This window comes from Bemisia tabaci, chromosome 1, assembly GCF_918797505.1.
Source record: "Bemisia tabaci chromosome 1, PGI_BMITA_v3".
NCBI lineage: Eukaryota > Metazoa > Arthropoda > Insecta > Hemiptera > Aleyrodidae > Bemisia > Bemisia tabaci.
The window spans coordinates 78,617,927-78,639,790 of record NC_092793.1 but is presented as its reverse complement, the minus strand read 5'-3'; the positions used below and the strand labels follow the sequence as shown (position 1 = coordinate 78,639,790).

General features: G+C 39.5%; 1 protein-coding gene across 3 annotated transcripts in view; it reads left to right on the top strand.

Moving 5' to 3' along the window:
- The window catches only part of LOC140226015 (disks large 1 tumor suppressor protein-like), a 195,244-nt gene that overhangs the window by 145,290 nt on the left and 28,090 nt on the right, over positions 1–21,864 (top strand). The window contains exon 3 of one of the 3 annotated variants that reach the window (XM_072306243.1): positions 2,234–3,166. The exons of the other annotated variants lie outside the window; for them this stretch is intronic. Coding sequence (XP_072162344.1) covers positions 2,234–2,247 — 14 coding nt within the window. The 3' untranslated portion in view covers positions 2,248–3,166. Of the gene's footprint in view, positions 1–2,233; positions 3,167–21,864 lie in introns of those variants that run through there. 3 annotated transcript variants of the gene reach the window in all.

The window sequence follows — 21,864 nt, the reverse complement described above, 5'->3', positions numbered from 1 at the left end:
CGTTTTCCCTTAACACACGGTAGAATGGTGGGTTCGTATTATGGTGTAAATCCACACAGAGGAAGAAACTTCTGTTGCACGGACTGACCTTCGGTTCACAACGGACACCACAGTTTTTGTCAGTCTGTAGTTTTTTGAGGATGAAAATATGATGAAACAAGATCTCGATGCTGCCGCAGTGTGAATCGCTCAGAGGGATGCAGGCATGAGAATAGATAGCCCCCTCCCTCCCCTTCTCCCCATCACGACTTTTCAATTAGCGAGTATCGGTGTCTGCTATGGCCAACTGTAAGGGGAGCGAAGCGCTCAAATATGAAATTTCGAAAGTAGCAATTAGCCGGAAACTCCTATTTCGATCGATTAGGCCTACTCCCCTCCCCCCTTTAGGTTATCCCCTCTTTTAAGAGCTCACTTGTCGAATTTCCCGCTGAACTTTTCTAACAAGCATGGAGTTGCTAACGTTATTCACCGAATTGGCGCATATCATCGCTGCACCTTTCTGGTTGCGCATTAATGATTTTTGAAGAATATGGTGTATCACAGTATCGGAAACTAAGTTCTTTTGCACTTTTCTCTCCTCGTTCATTGGTAATAATGAGCTGTAGAGAGCAATCAAACGAAGCTTGGGGCCGTATTCAAAATATTTCCTGAAATAGCGCCTTTCCTGGATAAGGCCCCTTACGGTTTACAACGTGATTGAGAAAGGCTGGAGGAAGCCTTAACGTAGTATAACAAAGGACAAGTTTTTCGACCCTTAAGTGAAATTCAGCAGTGTGACTTTAAAAAGGATTTATCTTAAGGGGTTACAATGATTAGTGACTGCAAAAAGTACAAAGAACAAAAGGACACATTTTTTGACATCGACGTACTTTGAGGAAACCTCCTACCTTAAAATTTGTAAAACCCGCAATGAATTTTCTGTAGTATGTATTACCTGTAGCGGCAAATCGGTGTAGCTCCTAGCAAGAATCTATTTCCAAGATACAGCTGCTGAATTTCTCATAAGACTCTTAAATATTTACCTTTTTAAAAAGAGGTTCAAATCTCATTCAATCATAGTGTAAACGAAAGGAAAGGAGCTTCTTATAGAACGACTATAAAATACGAACCCGTTGTTAGAGTGGCGTTCCCACCACAAGCACACAAGCCGCTCTAACTAGTGCGAAAAACAACTTCAAGCATTTCTTTGGGCGTAAGGGAAGTCATAACGCCTTCATATGTTGGCATATGCAACAAAGACAACCACCAAACACGAACAGTTGCATCCAGGCGTTAGCGTCCACGTTTTGTCCATTCGTAGGTTAAGGCCCCGGATGGCGGTTGATGGTATGATGTAGCAACAGGGGTTGACGCAAATGCAGCCGTGCGATAATCTGCGAATCCAAACCCACCTCCATTACGACCCTCCCCCCACTCCCCCCACTCCCCCCACTCCCCGTCACCACTACCGCCACGCTCACTCTCATACAGATAGGTATCGCCGCGGGCGGTTTTATTTGATCGAATTTGCGTTTTATTTCGCGCGGATGCCCCCCCAAATTCGTGACTCGGCACGGACCGCACGTTCGTCATGGATACGTCCGTAATTGACACCTCGACTGCGGAATGTGGACTGTGCCGGCGCTCATCGTCAGATGCTATCGCTTATTTTTATCGGCTTTTTGCTCTTTGTCATAGTTGCCGAGTTTACGAGTATATAAGGACCGCGTTTGGCAGAAAGGAACCAAGTCACACTAGCTAATGCCAAGTTTAACCAAGCAACTCAATTTTTTTACTAGAGAATGTTAATGCGGAACTTTTGAAAATATCAAGGAATCCGCTTCGCACTATGCAGAAAATTTACTGCATTTTGCAGAATAATTTACTCATCTGTTCTCGTGTAAAGAAATTGTTTTCCCCGATTGAATTTGGCAAAGATGTGGCTTGGTTCCTTTCTGCTTAACGCGGTTCAAATTATACGCAACCATGTGAAGCCTTTAATCACAATGAAATTGTGCACACAATGATGATTCGTGATTTAAGAAGAGTCATGAGTCATTTTGTGTCCAATCGAAAGCTGCGCATTCTCATCCGTGCTCCAAGAGCTTTGAAATCGGATGGATCTTTCATCAGTTATGCAATTTTCTGTGACGCACGGAATATTTCAATTCTTCGAGAGTTTTCTCTAATTACTCTTTCAACGCAGCATTTTTAGAATTCCTGTTTAACGGATTTGTTTTATTTTCTGTTTTAGGTACGTTTGATTAACTTAGTCAAAATCAGAACTAAAGAAATTTTATTGTAAGTAGCGAAAATACCAACATTAATTCCAGACTCACGACCTTTTCAACAAACGGAAAACTGCTCTTTACTCTCTAATATTTTCAACATTGGTTTGCTCTATCATTCCAAAAATTACAAAAAAGACTGAGCTTTGGGGGAGGCCAGGCTATAGCCTATTGCATTCTGGATTTGATTGACATTTTTCAAAATTCTAACCATTAGGTGGCTTCTTTTGAAAAAATCGATACCTCAGACTGTAGATCAATCAATGTTGGTCAATCAAAGGTTCAAATCAAGGAATGTTCGTCTCGAAAGTTATCTTCCAAAGTATTAAAATAAAATACATTACTATACTACTACTGTACTACAAAAAAGTAATTTCCATTTTGCAACCTATTTCAGAGTATCGATATTGATGGTTCCTTGGAAACAGTGCTTTCTATTTTGTTTTCAAACTTGGGAAGATGATTTTCAGCAGGTATATTCCTTAAAAATTGATGTAGAGACTGAAATTTAGATTTTCCCGAAATAATCCACTCTCGTATTAATGTTAAAATTTGAAATATATCGATCCTACCCAGCATGCATTGCGCAAAATTTGAAATTCCACCTTACTCTCCAGAGCCTACCCATCAAAAAACATGTGTGACTCTCAACCAAACCCCATTTCAGAGATGCTACAGAAAAAAGGGGAATATCAAAGCTCTGTAGGGTTTAAGCACCCTGGATATTTTCTCACTTTCTTTCTTTTTTATAATAATCCCGAAATTCTTTAGTTCGAAGGAGAGCTATGAGGGACGCACTTCGCCTACTCATCTCGTTTGAGCGAGCGAGCTTTCGATTAAGGAGGCGTGGCGCGCCACGGGATGACTGAACGGAGATAGTGGTGTTTAAACAACCCTCGTTCCCCCATTTGATCCCGCCGACTGGCGAAATTATCGTAATTTCATTAAAACCCGCGTTAATTAATATCACCTTACGTGCCGGCGAATTTTGAGAACGATGCCCCGCATTCAACGCAGCGTCACAGCAGGGTGTAGCGTGACGCGGCGCTTGGAACATCCCCTTAAAGTTGAGTGCAAAATTGAACTAGAATCCTCGTTTCACTAGTTCATATTTTACCCTAGTAAACTCATACAGTGTCCCAAAGTTAAACAGCCAGACCGTAGGAGCGTTTTTTATGAGTCGGAATAAGTTTTTTATTCTTCCATAAAGTCTTTTTCAGAAAGCTTTCCCACCCCTCAGCCGGAGCTACGGCTCTCTTTCCCCTAATTTTTAGTTATCATTGTTTGCTCTGAATTTTGGCGACATTTATAGTCTAAAATTCATGAAAATCGGTCAACTCTCATAGTGTAAACATGTGAGCACGTCTACATTGACCAATCAAAACGGAGAATTGACCTAAGTCGTATTTAATGTTCAGTTAAGAGAGAAAAATATTACTCGATAGGGAAGGAATCAATGAAGTATGCGGAGTCACAAATAAGTTCGATCAAAATTTTATTGCCATCTGAAACTTCCGCTTCATACTTCTGTTTATTATCTTGGCAACTACAGCGAAAAAGTGAAAACTCGCGTTACGAAGTTTGATTTAAAGTTATTAAAAAGAATCTAAAACCAATAAATTTCAGTTATCTAGCATCACGTCCTTCTGTTAGAAATCCCGCTACCTTCTCACGGCACGTAGATCCAAAACACGGTTCGGAAATAAGTACTGATATCACATTGTGATTATTCATTTCAAGGCTAAATTAGTGAGAATTAAGGTTCTTATTGAACGAAGTTCGACAAAATACAGTTTTGAGCAGAGTTGTATAGATTAAAATGTTACCCGAGAAAAATATTCGTGTAGCTCTCACTTTTGAATTGGTCGATGAGCACTGTATTACAAGCTTTCATCTCGACAGTCGTTGTCGATTTTCATCGCGCCAGGCCGAAAGTGTCGATTGAATGTCACAAGAAGGCGAGAGACCAGTTTTTTCTCGTACCTATGAAATGCGGCTTGATTAGTCCATCGTTGCTGTATTGTCTTTCTCACACAAAAAAGATTTCCGAGTGCGGGTATTTAGTGCATGTAAAAACGTAGTGCATTCTAGAAATGATTAAAAAATTGAAAATTTCGGGGTGAAACAAGGCAGATTTTCCCTCAACTTCTCTAAATATGATCGGTAATTTGACAATTCCGTCCTCGCAAAGTGCTGGAAATTTACATGTCCTTTAACTTAAATATTGACATTTTCTTGATGTTTAGAATTCTTGTTCGATGTATTCGCAGGTTACCTGATTGTCTCTTACTAATTCTTTGCGACACGTGCATATAACGTTCGGCACTTTAAGTCAAAGTTCTGTGTCCCTGAATGTTCAATTTTTAAGGACTAAATGGACTACATTTTGTAATTAAGAATTACAAGTTTTCGCTTATCTGCAAGAACACTTAAGTTCATAGGGAAACTAATAGTATGTATATACGTTGTTTATAGACTGAGCCAGATATTATAGTTCCTAATTGTACAATGAAATCTAAATAAGAAACGTGATGCTCTTACACATGTATCCGCTTTTTATGCCCCCTTCCCAACCACTTAGGCAAATAAGGCGAGGGAGGATTCCTTCTTCAAACTTCGAACCACCGATGTATGTAAGAACCGTTCTTAACTTTTATTCGTGGAACGACGATGAAAAGCCATTAGTCAGATCGGATTAACTCGCCTGGGGTGTTAATATTAATTGAGTGTCACACATGAGCAACAATAATTATTAATAATAATTATTCATGTTTGCCAGGCAGGATTTAAAGCGTCTCTGTTGGCACGCGTGACTGGCACTAAGCTGAGATAGGAATTTTGCAATTTCCACCAAATAATTAAGTATCGCCGTCGTGAATGGAAAAGAACTGAGAAAGTGATAATACTCGTCAATTTTGAAATTCCATAAGAACACAATATTCTAATCAAGACGAGATGAAAGGTTTTTGAAAAAATCTTCCCGTATAATGTTTGCAACAAGAATGCTTTTAATGTCATGCGAGGCTCCGGGAACAGCTTCTGTTATTGTACAAAGACATAGACAAAGAAGACAAAAATAATGTGGAGGAATCCTAGTGGCGGAAGCGAGTGGTCGTGATGGACAAAGGAGGTAGATAATAGACAAACTAAGAGAACCACCCATTTCAACCAATAGGATCGCTCCATACTCCTTGTGTCTTCTTTTTCTATCGCTCTGTCTATCAATTTCAACAGCCAGCTCGCTGTTAAGCCTTAGCGTCGATAAGTCTACATAGGTTTCATTCAATCGTTTGAAGTATTATGGCACAGCTAAAGAGTTCGTTCATCATCAAATGCATCAATATTTTCAATTTTTGCGAAAATGAGTTTTATTCCACGGGACCTGATCATGATTGGACAAAAATTGATGTATCATCTGTGCGTGTTTCATGGGAGTTTGAGAGTGAAAGAGTGGAGTTAACGAGAATCTAGCGAAATGCAATCATCGGGCGTAGGCACCGATGTCAACTAACGATTGCAGCTGAGCATATTGATACTGCAAAGGGCTTCTCCTCCCTGTAATGGCAAAAGCATTTTAATGTTATGCATTGAAAATTCACTGATTTATCCGCATCCTATTGATATTTCCGGTTTTTGTGCGGTGCTTCGTTCGTTTCGCCGCTTTGAACAGCTCACGTGATCAGCTTAGATAGTTAAAAAATTAAATTCGAAACTTGTGCCTCTGAGCATTGGGGAGTAATTGCTTTACATTCAGTGTTTTCATCATTTTCAGGCCAGCGGTAATACGATTGTAAATCCATACATCGTTTGAACTCTACAGTATTATCGGAGGAGGAAATAGAACCAAAAATTACAAATTTTAGCTTTGAAAAATAGATGGAGTCTGTGTTGTCGCCTATTCCTTTGCGCCGTTTCGAGTGCTTTTTTAATCCCCATGGATGCTGAAGTCGTCTCATTTCAACTTTTCTAAAATTACATGGGCTTATTGCTTATTTTTTTTATCGCTTGTATCAGAATACTGAAAGTTCCTGATGCCACCGGAATTTTCTTGGAATTTTTTCTTTACTACCCAAAACCCCCTAAAAATCAACTTAAAAACGTTTCCAAATTCATATTTTCAAAGCGATCGATTGGGTAAGAACGGGCCTCCAACGCTCGTGTATGTCACAATATGGCCGACTTAATCCCTCCATCGCTCGAAATGTACTTCTCTATGTATTAGGATATTTGGACCGCGCTAAGCAGAAAGAACCAACCCACGTCAGAAATTGCAAAATTTAAGGAGGCAGTTAAACTTTTCAAATTAAAAGGGGTGTGCAGTCTTTTTATGAAAATTTCAGTGAATCTTTTGTATAGCACGAAGCAAATTCCAGAAATCTTCCAAGAAATCAGCACAAAAATTCTCTTGTAAAAAATTAAATTTCCTTACTAAATTTCGCAATAGCTGATGTGGCTTGGTTCTTTTCTGCTAAACTCTTCCGATTCATTATTCGGTAAGCGATAATTTATCGATAAAACCGTACTTTCGAATAGTGCTTATCATTTTAGCGAATTGAAATAGATCTGCAACTTGTTTTGCGTTTTTGCGAGAAGGTTCTTATCATCTTCTCCTTGCATCTCGTCCGTAACGAGCGAGGTTTTCCGCAGCGTTGCGATATCTTGCGGGTTTGCTCTCCTTAGTCCGAAAAGTTATTTTTGGGGCTGTGGGGCTCACGGAAAAGTAAACAAGCAGGAAGCTCCAACGCATTGGCGTCGGAGAGCGGCTCTGGGGGCAGTAGTTGTAGTCAAGAATGAGGGCCTAGACACATTTTGTCATTGATGTACAATCCGACAACTGTCGATTCATGTTTTGTAACTTAGCAGATTTACGTAGCCGGTGTATAAATGTGTATTGGGCTTTGATATGGCGAATACATGGCATTATCACTTGTTGTATACTTTTAATTTTGAAAGCTCTTTGGAGGTCCGCTTCCTAAAAAATCTCTGGTTGATAAGTCGTTTAGCGAGGCTGCAAAAAATTTGCATTTTTATATCTGAAAGTGTAGGTATTGGTTTTTTGTATAATTGTTTTTTTGGATTGCTGGAAAAGTAACGCATACTTCTATAATTTAGGACTGAGTCAGGGAAATATAAGGTTCGTTAAATAGTAAATATTCCTAGTACCGTGTGACACTATTGTTAACGAAAAGTTTTTGCAACTTGTCAAAGAGGTTGTTGAATGATCTTCGAATAACTTTTGATGAGCTAGAGGTAATGGTTCTATCTGCAGCTCGTGGACTTCTGTACGATATTGTCCAGAATCATCTAAATTTTCAAAAAGTGTCCGCTTGTTCGATACCCAATTTGCTCATTCATGCATACAAGGAGAAGCGCATGAAAGCTTTAGCAGACATTTTGGAGATGAATCAAGAATTAGATGAAGAATTTATGACTTAAATCACGGCACCTTAATCACGGGATGACCTTAATTACGGCAACTATTTATTGTCCATGAGATGCAGATGGTTCCATTTCCCTAGCTCATCAAAAGGTATTCGAAGATCAATTTCATCAGCCACCCGTACGAACCACGTTTCTAGTGACCCGTACTTGCTTCGCACGTATGAAACATACAATCAGAGAAAACAGAATTCATCTTACAATAATCAATAATCAGTAGGACATGAATCGTTGCGATGTATAATACGACATTATAATGCGGCATTACTATTGTAATTCATTTTAATGTTTAGGGGCATTATAAATCATTATTGCCACGTCGGAATGAAATGTTGTAGACTGAATTGAAAAGCATGTTGGCAAAATTTATTGTAAAAATAGTATAACATGTAGGTACATAACATAAAGGTAATACAAATTAAATGATTAGAGCGTGTATATTTCATTACATTATAGGTATATTACAATCATTTTTGTCATTGTTGGAAATTTTGATAGTTTGAATTTTGATAGTTGATAGTTGATAGTTTGAGAGTTGAAAATTTGGTTATTTTATTTAGTTAAGGTGATTCGATAGACGCCATATTTTGTGTCAGAATGGCATGCGACATATCCCATCAATTGGTTCCATTTTTTCATTTACTCATCATTTTTCTCCAATTTTAAGTTTCGCAGTTCTGTTTTCAGGAGACTAAAGCACTCACTTATCAATTTGTATATTTATATTGAGTTAAGGGTAGAAACGTATTCCTCACCGGAATTGAGGAATGGAGGTGTTACAGTAAGTCCGGCATTAGGTTCCATTTCGACATCAGCGACGATCAACGCTACGATACTGGAAGCCAGTCTTCCGATATTAAATCCCTAGCGGGGAAGAAAAAAAATGCCTAGATTTCGCTAAAAATCCCTAAATCCCCAGATTTGCTCAAATATACTTAAAAAATCCCTAGATTTTGCAAAAAGCGCCATTTTTTTATGAAGAATCATGATGTCATTCGATGTAGCGATTTGCAATATTTAAATCTGATTGGCTCGTTTGAATTTTGGCGCTCTCTGAAAGCAGTGCTAATCCAGACCAATAAAATGAAAGAATATTAGTTGATTTCTTATTATTAACAGGTTGAATGCAGTTGAATGTCAAGTACATCGAAGGACGCAATCGTTTTAATTTCCGGCTTATTTGCGGGGAAAATAGTGTTGCCAAAAAGGCCTACAAAATATAGATGAAAAAATGTTTTCGATTGTCGAAGCTAGAATTGAGGTTAAAAAGTTGATTTTTGGTAACTTTACCTCATCAAAAAAAAATCCCTAGATTTCCTGAAAAATCCCTAAATCCCTGGAAATTCCGGAAAATCCCTAAATCTAGGAATAAACTCTTAGACATCGGATGGCTGTTGGAAGCATTAGAGTCAACATTTGAAACGCTGCTGCAGAATTTGCCGGGAGTATAATCGAGTGTTGAAAGTCAGTAGAATTGAACAATGTAATAATTGCTTTCCGAAATAAGCGTTATAATAAAAAAACAACGAATCTGAACTGTTAATACTGGAACACACCTTCTGTAAATGTACCTTGCGAGAGATAAGTAAAAAAGTAGATGTACTGGAGGAGAAGTGCTTCTCCACAGAGTTTGAAGAAGGAAAAAAAATGCCCAAATTTACTTACTTCAGCATTTTCGGCAAAATCACTGCAATTTCCGAACCTTTTTCTGGCCAGGGGCCAAAATTAAATGATTATGAAGGGCCACTTAGATGTTGTAGATAAAAATAGGACTGTTGAAAAAGTCGCCGTTTTCAATAAATATGTACCCGGAATGGAAGACATCTAGGGGAAAATTGTTACGATTTTCCGATGCAAATATTTTCCTACAATCTATTTTCCTGCGTTTTGGGATTATACGTACTAAGCAGGCTAAGGGCCCGTTCGCCAAAACTAATCGGAACTGTATGAATGAATTGCTCCTTTTAAAAATCAAAACAATATCGAATTGCGATATATTACACAGTTAAGATAGGGCTATGTCCTGTCGTAAGCGGCGATATAAAGTCGATATCATTTCAATAATCGCCCCAATGGCCACGATAGTTGTTAGACGTTTACGGTTTCCCTGGTAACCTTTGTTTGCTATCAGCTGATATCGAGTAAATGACTAGGAAGCTCCAACCCAGTGGTTAAAGCTTCCTTAACCGCGAAAACTTTAAAATTCAAATTTTCAAATTTTGAACGTAAAGTACATTTTTTCCATCACGAGATAAAAGCACAAACAAGTTTTGAATTGTTGACTGTATCACCATGATTCCAAAAATACAATACACAACATAGCATTGACTAACAATAAAACAGTATGCAATAAAATAAAGTCATGACAAGGAACATAGCCGAAAATGGCGCCGATTCCCATCAACCAACGCGCGGTCTCTACAATGTAACATGCTGCATTGATACTCCCCAGCTGGGACCGTCCGGAATAGCAGCTCTAGTGCAAGCACCAGAGCCGCTAAAAGCCATACGCCCCTTTCGTACCAAAGGAAGTTTATGTTGATTGACTTTTCAACAACTCGTCACCTTCCGGTCAAAGTATCACAAGCGCCATGCCACGTTTCAAAATTTCCGCCGCAGTTTTATTTTTTTACAAAGAAATTGTTGGTTGAATCTTTTTGAAAATTTCACTGAATTTTATCGGCAGTGCAAAGAAAATTCAGTGAAATTTTCGAACAGCTTCGTTGAACAATTTCTCTGTAAAAAAATAAAATGACGTTGGAAATTTTAAAACGTCGCATGGCGCTTGTGATACTTTGACCGGAAGGTGACGAACTGTGTTCCTACCCACGGCTGTCAATAGCGCAGTCTCCTGGCGGGTACCGAGCCATGGCCCTTGTTTGCATAAACAGTTATTTATCGACACCCAGGGCAGACTTCCAAAAGAAGATTAGAAACCTAAGGACTCTGGTTCCTGTTCTCTGACTTGGCGCCCTCCCCGCGAATCTCTATGCTGATAACGCTTCTTCCGTCTTCCGCTCATTTTTCCACTTGCCCCTGTAACCCCCCCCCCCCCCCATCCACGCCGTACCCTCTCGATGCTCGACATAATATCCGCGACCGGCCAGGGAACGAATGAACTTTAAAGACAGAGCAAGGTAAACGCTCTTCGTATCTGTCAATCTCCACGAAACATAAATTAAAAGTCGTCTCGGGTTTCCTTCTCTTGGCGCTTTCGCCGTTTCGGTTTCGTTGCTTCTCAGAGGCACGACTGAGAAATTCAGGAGTTTTTAGAATTGTAATTCAGGTCGGAGGCCAGATTTTGGCACCGATACGCGACCTTTCAACTTCTCAAGGAAGTTTCCGAGTTCTGGCCGATTCTCAAGGGGCCCTTCGAATATTACGTAAAACATTTTGGCGGACCTCTTGACTCATCCTTCCCTCTTGTAAGGCATCCTTGAGACAACCTCTCACGCCTTTCCCGCTTTTGAACTCTCCGACTCTCTCCTTCAAATGTTTCAGAACACAGCGGAGATAGCATACAAATTAACTTTGGGGAAAAAATCATTTTTTTTTGTGTCTGTGTGTGTAGATAATACAATTTTTTCAAAAAGTTTTAAGCTCACGTATGACTGAGATTAACCCTCTTTAACGTTTATGCTAAAAGGAACTATGTTGCACGTAAACCCTATGCACATTGTTCTTTTTAGCATAAATACATCCATTTAACTTACAGAGCAACGTTCCTTATCGTAACTATGATCAGTTGGACAAATTTGACCCAGATTTCAGAGATCTGATCAGACTTTGGAATCTAAAAGGCATCGCGATTTACCGAAAGGATAGTTTGTATACCTGAAGTGTCCAGGCCATCTCAACCAACTCTCGTTCTTGCGACCAGAGCTATCACTTACCTGCAGGTTCAAATCAAATCTCAGATTAGGAGCATCGGACAAGAACTTAATGCGAATCGTACAAAAATACACGTGGACAATTGGCCGTGTAAGCTTCCCCGGATGTGTCTCTGTTTGCAGCAGTGGAATGAGATATCCTGAAAAGCAAAATCGCAGGTACAGCGCCTTAGAAAAGAATCGGAGAGGTATACTTAATGGAGATATCGATCGGTACACTCCGCAAGACAATTGTAGAGAAAGCTGTCGGCACTGTCTTTTCAAATTATCCTCATGCTTGCGTACTCCGCGCACTAGAAATAATCGAGGAACGGATTTGAGGTACGTTCTACGCGGCGAGGTGGTTGCGTCTCTGCGCCGTGAAGGATTAGATGAAACGTGTATCGGTGGACGACCGGTTACCAGCGTCCGAGGTTGGATTTATATTCTTAATTGAACGATTTGTTGGGAAAAAGAAGCTTCCATCTGTGACGCCCTTTCTCAACTTGTGTTGGGGCGTTCAATCCGTGAAGGAGAAATATTTCTGAGGAGTTCAATTTTTTTTGAACTAAGGGCCGTGTACATAGTAGCTCCTTGAACAGCTTTTCTCCTAACGAGACCCATGTGGTTGACTCGTACTGGAAAAAAGGCTCTTGGATTCGGCTTTCACAGTCTTCAAAAATTTGACAAGGAAAAATACTCTTGATTTAATCGGATTTTTACTTGAATCGAGGGCAAGCCTCTTAACTTAAGAGGCTCTTCTGCTGATGAAATAAAAAGCCCGATTGAATCCAGGGTATTTTTCCCTGTCAACTTTTTTAAGAGTCTATAGACTCTGGATCCAAGAGACTTTTTTCCAGTGTGATTAAGAGATGATGAAGGAAGCCTCAAAAATTACATTATAAACAGACTGTTTTTGCAAACCTCTAATAAACTTCCACATTTTAACCATAGAAATAACTCCTTACGAAGGATTACAATGATTAGCCCGTGCAAACATGCCAAAATACAAAAGGGAACGTGTCATGATTTTGAAAAACTTTTTGGGCCCTATAAAAGCTCCATAACCTAACCCAGGGTGTCCAGCTTCAGGGTTTTCCCGACTCTATCAGGATTTGCGGTCAATCAAGATTTAATTCCGATTTCATCAGGATCTGAGGAAAGATTGGTCTTAAAATCAGGATTTGAGAAAATTCGGCCGTTCGATCGGATTTTTTAATCGAGCTATTTTTGTGAGGTTAAATTCGCCTTGCGTGAAGTCAGGTTTTGGATCAGGTTTTGGAGAAATTATGAATTCAGGATCTGGCAGTCAAAAATCAGGGAAAATCATGATTTCATTAAGATTTCCCGAAATGGAAAAAAACTAGACACCCTGTAACCTTAAAATTCCCGCCTTGTTCGTTCTCTCCCTATGTTCGAGTAGCAAGGTACTCCAGGGTGTACGACGTCGGATTTTGCCAGTCCAAAAATTCTGAAACATCGCCTTAAATCTCATAACGAAGATTTAGATCTCTGATGCAGACTTTTTGAAGCTCTCTACATCCCACACAAATGTCAGTGGATGCATCATCATCTTAACCTTCGGCAGGAAAGGTGCATTCCACTCCGTCTTCACGGACGTGCACGGAGAACGGAAAACAGGGCCCGGACGGCATGAAAATTGAATTAAGACACCTGCATGCACCGGCGTGGAAGAAAAGATGCTTAGTGCATGCACAAAACATCCCGTCTCGTCTTGTGCCTTAACTGTCAATGGCAGTTGCCAACTTTTCTGAGTTCTCGTGCAGGTGCATGCAGATCCCAAATTTATGTAACTAATTATTTTGAAACAAAATTTCGCGACGAACACGATGATGCAAACGGTTTGGCCAAAACTTTCCTGAGCTCAAAGAAAGTTCTCGAAGATAAGACTATAATGGTCGATTTTAAATTACTATGGGGCCTCCTGACCGCCTCGCGGTCCAACCCCCCGAAGTGCTTCACGCTCAGGTATTATAATGCGTTACGCGGTACTCTTATTGATTTTATATGGACTACATTTTGCAATTTGGAACAAAAAATTCTAGCCCGGTTTAAAAACAACGTATGTGCCATTAGTTTCCCTATGCACATAAGTGTTTTTCCAGAAGAGCCAGAATTTATAGTTCCAAATTGCAAAATGTAGTCCATTTGAAAAGAGTCGACCCGGCTAATTAGTCAAACTCTGCAGAAAAAGGGCTAAATGTATGAGCATGGTTTCCACTTTTGTGTGTCAAAAATTATTCGGAGTTCCCAAAGAAAGTGACGACCCTATTGATGTAGTCAGCCATATCCCTGAACAAAAAAAGTACTCAGTCAACGGAGTATAGTATTTCTCATAATTTAATAATCCATCCTCATTCCTACCCTGGTGAAAATTGGCGATAAAAGCTGCGTTTCAAAATACCATAGGAATTCTTATAGCCGGCTAAAGAAGGCTACAGAAAATCATATAGCTGGCTGTAGAATGCGGAGAAAATCATACGGCCGGGCTTTACGAAGCGATAAAAAATTATGCAGCCGGGCTACAGTTCCTATCGCCGGATTAAATATTAGAGCCTAACACAAAGCGGAGCGGCGACGCACTGGCGCCTACAAACCTAACAGGGATACTTCACGCATTGCGCAACGCGTGAAGTATCCCTGTTAGGTTTGTAGGCGCCAATGCGCGTTTCGCGCTGGCTGCCGCACCGGAGCGTGCCACGGCGCTTGAAGCAACTATTTCACACCAGAGGTATTGCACACTATCATACGAAACTGAAGGCGCTCTTATATATTAGGAATGGCAGGCATGCATCAAAAGTACGGAGCTTTCCTCGCAAAATAAATCAAGATACTACGGCCCAAAAATAGAGCCTAGCATCCGTAATTAGTGACGTTTAGCATACACTTAGTTCGTTTGGCTGTTGCTTAGTCGCCATCGGCTGTAAAAGGCCATACGAAATTGTGTAGCCGGCTACAGAAGCTATTGGAAATCTTACAGCCGGCCGTAGGTCTATGCTATTTTAGAACACAGATTCTACTGCCAATTTTTACCAGGGTATCTCTTGCTTTAATAATTTAAGTTCTGGGATTTATTTTAAGCAGTAGCATTATTGCATTTTTTACAGAATTTTCCATTAGAATTAGATGCTTGAGTCACGAAGTTCACTCATTTTTAAGAGCCTCATTGCCAAATAGTTCAAACAGTTAATATAGAAAAGGAAAGTCAATAATTGATAACATGGCAACTTCTCGCGAGCGTGCGGTATTCGATTCTGATCCGTCTACGTTTTTGTAGACGTGCAACTAATAAACTAGAGCCTGATAAGGCCGGGGGGGGGGGGGAGAGAAAGAAAAAAAGGGAAAGGAAGCAAGCAAAAAAAAATTGTGCTCATTTTCCAACTTCGCTCCGAGTGCGTCAGAATCGAGTTTTCAATTAACTCTTCATGTTCGGATATCCCTGTAGACTCCTCCAAACAAGACAGCGCATATGTACCATGGTATCTTTCCAACTTATTACTCTTCTTTTTTCCTGAACGCTGCTCTAACAGATTAACCTAAGCGCTGCCGTACGTGGACCTTAGTTTCCTCTACCCAGCATGACTTCTAGGGCTCATAATACATTTGTACATACGCCTGACTGTATATAAATGATCCACCCTCCTCACCGGTACACACCCAGGACGTTTTGGATGTGCACTGTCGTACCTCCAGATCATCCGCCAAAAATGTTTCGCATTGAATTTGTCTCTTTCTTTGATGTTAAGTGACACAGTTGTGTTCTTTTCAAATTCGTATCCTTCTCTCAGTTTTTAGTCGTCCATTATACATCCTTAAAACCTTGCGCAATTTGACTCTTTTTGAAAAATTTTACATTTTCACAGGAAATATTTTTTTGAAGTAATGAGTTTTTTTGTCCAGTTAATTGTCATTAATTCAGGATATTTTCAATCCGTCAAAATGATTTGGACAAAGATATCTCTCTATAAATTCCTGTCGTTTTTCCCTTGTTATTTATTTATCTAGTCATCTATTTTTCAACATGCCTTCTCGATGTTGACGTGAAATGTAATTTTACATAATGTGTGCTTCTCTAATGTTAAATGACCGTTTGAAAGTACATGGAATGGCATTAACCATGAGTAATAAACGCACGGCTATATGGATATCAACGCCTTATTTTGCCGTTAAGCATGAACGGATATCGAGTGGTTCATAGAAATAACCTTTTCGAAGCTCAGGAGGTGCACGTTGTTGGGTCCTTTCCGCTGGAATCGGCATTCAAAGATAGCAAAATTTTATGAATTGACTCCGGGCAGAGTTAAAAATTCTGTTTGCATGCACGCGATCAAATTGAGCCTCAGACAGAGTTGTTAGAACTCAACTGGAAATGGTTGAATTCTGCTGAACCGAAGCTAAATTGCACCGAATTTGGCCCCAATTTTCAACGACAGAGCCTTTAAAATGTTATTATTCCTCTTAGCGAGGATTTTTTCTCCTCGGTGGAGTAGCTATACTGTATTCTGCAAGAATCAAAGCGAACCACAAACCGATTGTGGGTAAAACGCGGAGTAGGAGAGAGAATTTTCTACGCGAGTTGCGAATGCGGAGACATTTGTCATAAATGAATGCCCCGAACTGCAGCGTTATCACACGAATAATGATGTTTTTTGCGGTCTTCTTCCTCCACCATGTTGCTTTCGTAAGTGCATTCGTTAAGGAGAAATATTCTGGCCACAAAAAAATGATATTATTACATGAAGAAATTGTATGCAACATTGATAAATAACGCTCTCAGCTCGATTGGATATGACTCTTATTTGACGACTTAGCTTTGGGTTGGGTCACTGTAGTGTCATGATTTGCGATGAATCGATAAATAAGTTATTTAAACCTTTAAAGAAGGGTCGATTATCAGGGTGTTCGCAACGAGCACCGTAAAAACCGACTCTTTGCGAAAGCTTCAAAGGGAAAATATCGATAGCCGATAGTCGAATCGGGTAAGCCCACTTCATTATAACAGTTGTCTCAATTACAACATTGAGCGTAGGTAAACATAACTTAACTGAAAATCAATTACACATTTTGCATCTATCCTATTATACTACAACTCCGATTTTATATTTCACTTATTTACATCAATGGAGAATAATGGAGAATTTACAGGTGTCTGAAATTTGATGAATTTCGTGTTTACGTGGATGAATTGAACAATTATTGGAGGAGATATGACAACATGATCTCATCTGCTACAGCACATGTGTTTAAACGGGAAATGCCGGCAGAGGACATCACTAGGCACTGAATTTCATATCAGAAAAAAATTATAATAAATACCCTAAAATCAGCTCTTCAAGCACTTTCAGATGAAGCAATAAAAAGCATGCAAATTCTCAATTTTCAAGTATAAGAAATCATTTGTGCAAAATTAAGGCGATATTATGGAGAAGGTTAAAAGGAAAAAACCTTCTGCATGAGTGTACCTCACAGCACTGAAATTTCAGGAAAAAATTTGGAAAAAAAAGAAAGAAAAAAGTCCTCTCGGTATAATATTTAAATGTTTTTGTGATAAATTTGGAATAACCCTTGTAACTTTTTAGACTTTTCTACTGTTTCGTTCATCAATCATGCGTGCTAACGTTTAAGTGCATTTTTTGGAATTCTAGCTAGAGTTTGAGTTGAAATGGACCGCGTTTAACAGAAAGGAACCAAGCCACATCAGCTATTGCCAAATTTAACTGGGCAAGTCAATTTTTTACGAGAGAATGTTAGTGCGGACTCCTTTGAAAATTTTAAGGAATTTGCTTCGTATTATGGAGAAAATTCACTGAGATTTGCACCCAAATCCGCCCAAGCGTTTTCATGTAAAACATTAATTCGCCCAATTAAATTTGGCAATAGCTGATGTGGCTTGGTTCCTTTCTGTTTAACGCGGTCCAAATATTACAAATAAGCAAAACGAAGAAGCGTGAGCAACAAGTGTAGGAAAGAGGAATATAGGGAGAAGAGTGGAGGGAGAGAGGGAGGTTGTTTGAGGATCGTGTGATCTCAACGAGGGATTCGTCAACTATAGACCCTGGAGGAAAGACGTCAGTAACAGCGGAAAAATGACAAGGCACGTAAGTCATATTTGATGTGCGAGAGGGCACGGAGAGTAACGTGGCAGAATATGGTCAACATCCGGTGATCCGAAAAAGGCGACGCCCGATCACGGGGCAAGGTATGCAATCCGCACGGCAGGTTCTTAGCTCTGCTCCCTGCCTCGCGACTAATCAGCTTAGTCGCCGCGTTGTCAGGTCGCATGATGTATCGCCAGTCGCCGATCGCTCGGTCTAAAGAGTCGTAGAGAAAAAAATGAGGTGGTCGCATTGTGAGGATTTGTTCATCCCGTGACGTAGGTAGGTACAATGTGGCGCCGATATCTCGGCAAAATCCGAAATGTATGATGAACGGACCACGACGTCCATTTTCTTCGCTTAGTTCAGCTCAAAATATAATTTCAAACACTTTGTAAAATGAATTTTTTTCTTTAAAATATCTGTAACAAAAAGCGGATGTACCTAGCTCCGTCATCAACGGAATCCAAGATGCCCAAAATGCAACCATTAAAATACTACTGCATGATGTATATGTTCACATCAGAGAATTATCTCTTCAGGGCGAAGGAATTATTTTGTATAAAATTATGAAAATAATCATAATTTCAATCTACGTAAGAATATTAGACTATTGCCTTAGGCATTTGACAAAATGCCTGGTTTGACAATTTGCCTACGACATAAGTATTTTAACTTAACTTACATACAACATGGATAATTTGCGTGTTATAGCGTACGTTTAAAAAAAAAAAAAAAAAAAAAAAAAAAAAAAAAAACCTATTTCTTCCGCTTTTTTGTCTGTGTGTTCCATTTAAGATAGGAATAGTTGTGATATGTTGTTTATGTATGTATAGTTGTGATTCCTGAAAATAAATTTCACATCATAGGAATCTGTCAATGAAGTTTCCCGCGTCTCAGTTCGAGTCGGTTTTTCTGTCTCTCGCCTTTTTTCATCCGCGCGCCCTCCTGTGCTATTAGCTCAAAACCACACGGATATTTGGACGCATCTCTGCCAAAGAGAATTATATGCATTATGATGTGAGCCCTCTTATGAATATATTTTCATGGGTCTCAGGGCTCATGTCTCAATTCACATAGTTACGTTTGGCAGAAATACGTCCATTCAGCCGTCACGCCTCACTGCGTGCCTATCGGATGTTGAGTGTGCGTCTTTCCCTTTTTCCTCAGTGGAAAACACTCTTCTCGACGAAGAGATTCAATTTTTAAGCCGGTTTCGTAGAGTCTCACAAAGTTGTTTGTTCTACTGCTCGCTCCATTTTTCTTGTCTCCAGAAGGAGAGGCGATAACCTCGAGCATTGGCGAATTCAGCGAATTGGCAACATTGTCTTTTCTCCATTTAAACCTACGGAAATGTATCGATTCTTGGAGGGGCCAATTGCTCCGACACGAATCGATTATTTAACATAGGTTTAAATGGAGGGAATCCGGTGTTGCCAAATTGCTGGATCCGCCTCTGACCTCGAGATCGCTTGACTCACGTAGAGCTTTGAGTTTCTTGTGAGCGGGCTGTTCAAATTCCTCGTAACCAGTGTGAAATGAAAATGTTAATATCGCCGTTAGGAGTTGGTTTCAGTTATTTTCGTCGCGCAAATCTTGTTCTACGTGAAATTCTGATTAAGAAACATGTATCAGAATGCTTAAATTCGTACCTTGTCTAGTGGTCCATTGTTCAATTTATGAACCAAGGGTATCCCCGTGTTCAATTTACACAGTATATTTTCCACTTAAATACGAAATTTATCAAATTTCAGACAACTGCAAATTCTCTATTCTAAGTTAATATGTCCTTAGTCCTCACCCTTTGAAAATTTGGATGAAAATAATGTTAGTGGCCACTACATCCTGGATTAGTCGTTACGATCCCCAGGAAATCTAATAACCAGAACTAGACCTCTGTTTGAGTTCATGATGCATTCGCTTACGTCAACCAGCCACGTAACAAGCTCTACCCGAAATCTAGGTATGGTCTGGCTGATGGATTGCCTGGGGATCCTATATAATCAGGAGTCCAGTAACATCCAACAGCCTTTTCTTTGTGCAAAGCACAGTTGTGCTCAACATCCTTTACAAAACTATATTTTTGTTATGAGTGATGATACCTACTGTTTTGAACAATTTTAACTCATCGTAGAAAAGTGCAATTCTGAAGGAATATTGAAACACACATCCATATATTGGAATTCACACGGAAAAACAATGAACCATTCTCTCAAGGTGGACTTAAAACTCGTTCGCGCTTTCATCAGAAGTAGTTCATAGCTAACTATTAAGAAGTGCTATAGGGTAGGTATTTTCTACCTCTCCTCGCCCAACTCATAGTTTGCTCAACTCTTTCATGCCTCCTATTTTTTCATCAGTTATAACGTTGATTGAAAAGTCTCATGATGTGCCCTTAGTTCCCTTAAACTTGTCACCATTCTTCTGACAGTAAGTACTTCCTGTCTTTCCAACGGAATTAAAACTTTATAGCACAAGCTCACGACTCAATATTAAAACAGTCAACAAAAAAGCGCAACCAATTAAGCTAAAAAATTTTAATTCCTGTATTTTGTATTTTTTCCTCCTTACCCGACTTGATCGAAAGTTCAAGGAAAAAACTTTTTCATTAGATTTAAAGAATCGCCCGATAGAAGTCTGAGGAAAGTTTTGGAGTTGTCTTGCTTTGGAACAATCTGAACATTGTTGTCAACGTCAAAACTAAAAGAGAATTTCCGTGAAATTGGAATGATTTGAATAATTGATAAAGCTCACGCTCATCACGGAAAATTGAGTTGCGATTGTCGTGATATGAACTGAACTGTTTGACGCCTTATTTTTCTAATCGTGAGAAAGACGTGTTTAAGGTTGAGATTTTACGAGAAAGCCCGTAACATGAATCAAGTTGAAACTCGAATGAGTTTACTATTAAATCTCCAGCTAAAACCAGAACCAGAGCTGAATTTCGATTAAACTTATAAGTGAAGGGAAGAAACGAGGTCTTGCTTTTAATTATCCCACGAACCATACCGCGAGACGAGATTTACCGGAAGCGACTTACTCGCATTTATTAACTCATCAAAATTGTTACTTCACATGCCTATCTACTCTTTGGATGTCACAGTGACTAAACTCCTAGTAGCTGCATTGTAATTATCCCGGTATAACCGCAGTTGCTCATTTTTTTTGCTAATAATCTTAGTGTAAATAAAAGAGGTATTAAAATTCGGATCCGATAATATTTAGGGCACTTACTGTGTGCAATCATTAATCATTCCTCGATAATCGAAGTTTTTCTGGAAATGTGGCGACAGCGTATCAGAGCTACCCAAGTTCAGCTTTTCCCGAACAAAAGAGCGTAAGAGTGTTTGGAGACGGACCCTTTTGTCTGCGTAACTCCATTGGTTTTTGGGCTTAAGTGGAAATGAAGTTATGCCCTCCTGAAGGGGAGCGTCGACTTGCTGTGTCCCGAGGCCAAACCAGGGAGCGGCTGAACAGGAACAGTCAATTTGTTGGAGGAGTAAAAATGTCATTTATATTCACAATGAGTTGCCCCACTCAACGGTTCGCCACGCATTCCAAGTAGCAATTTATTCAGTTATGAAATTAATCGAATCCTTTCAGCTTCAAGATTCGATCTCCTCTCAATTCCTCGTCGAACTTTTCGGAATTTTCACCGGTTTCGCTCATCTGTTTCTCTGCAAGCTGCTTCGGTGTTCATAGGTTCCTTTGTTGTCACATTTTTAGTCTTTCTCAAAGGATGTCTTCGATTATGTTTTAAGCGCTCAGCCGATAATGAGCGCTTTTTGATTTCAAACTGCCTCTAGAATTCTAGTATACTAGTGTACTAATGGTATTGCGTTCTCTTTTCATCAAATCAAATTGTTGAAAAAACAACTGCGATCCATCAGACATATTCATTTGCATTTATCTCCTTCTTCCTCTTTTTTTTTAATTAGATGATTTACAGCCCCTTTAATGCCGCCTTATTCATCGCTCACATACGCCTCTTTACGGAAAAGGAATGGGGGTAAAAATAAAGGCAAAAAAGCTACCTCCCTTCAAATTTGGGTTAATTGAAAATAATTTTGGTCTGTTGTATTACTCCCGTCCCTTTTTGTAAAGTTTGATAAATTCGCCACCCTTTTCCGAGCTTTATTTCAAAAAGTTTCCCTCTGCGATTCCATCAAACCT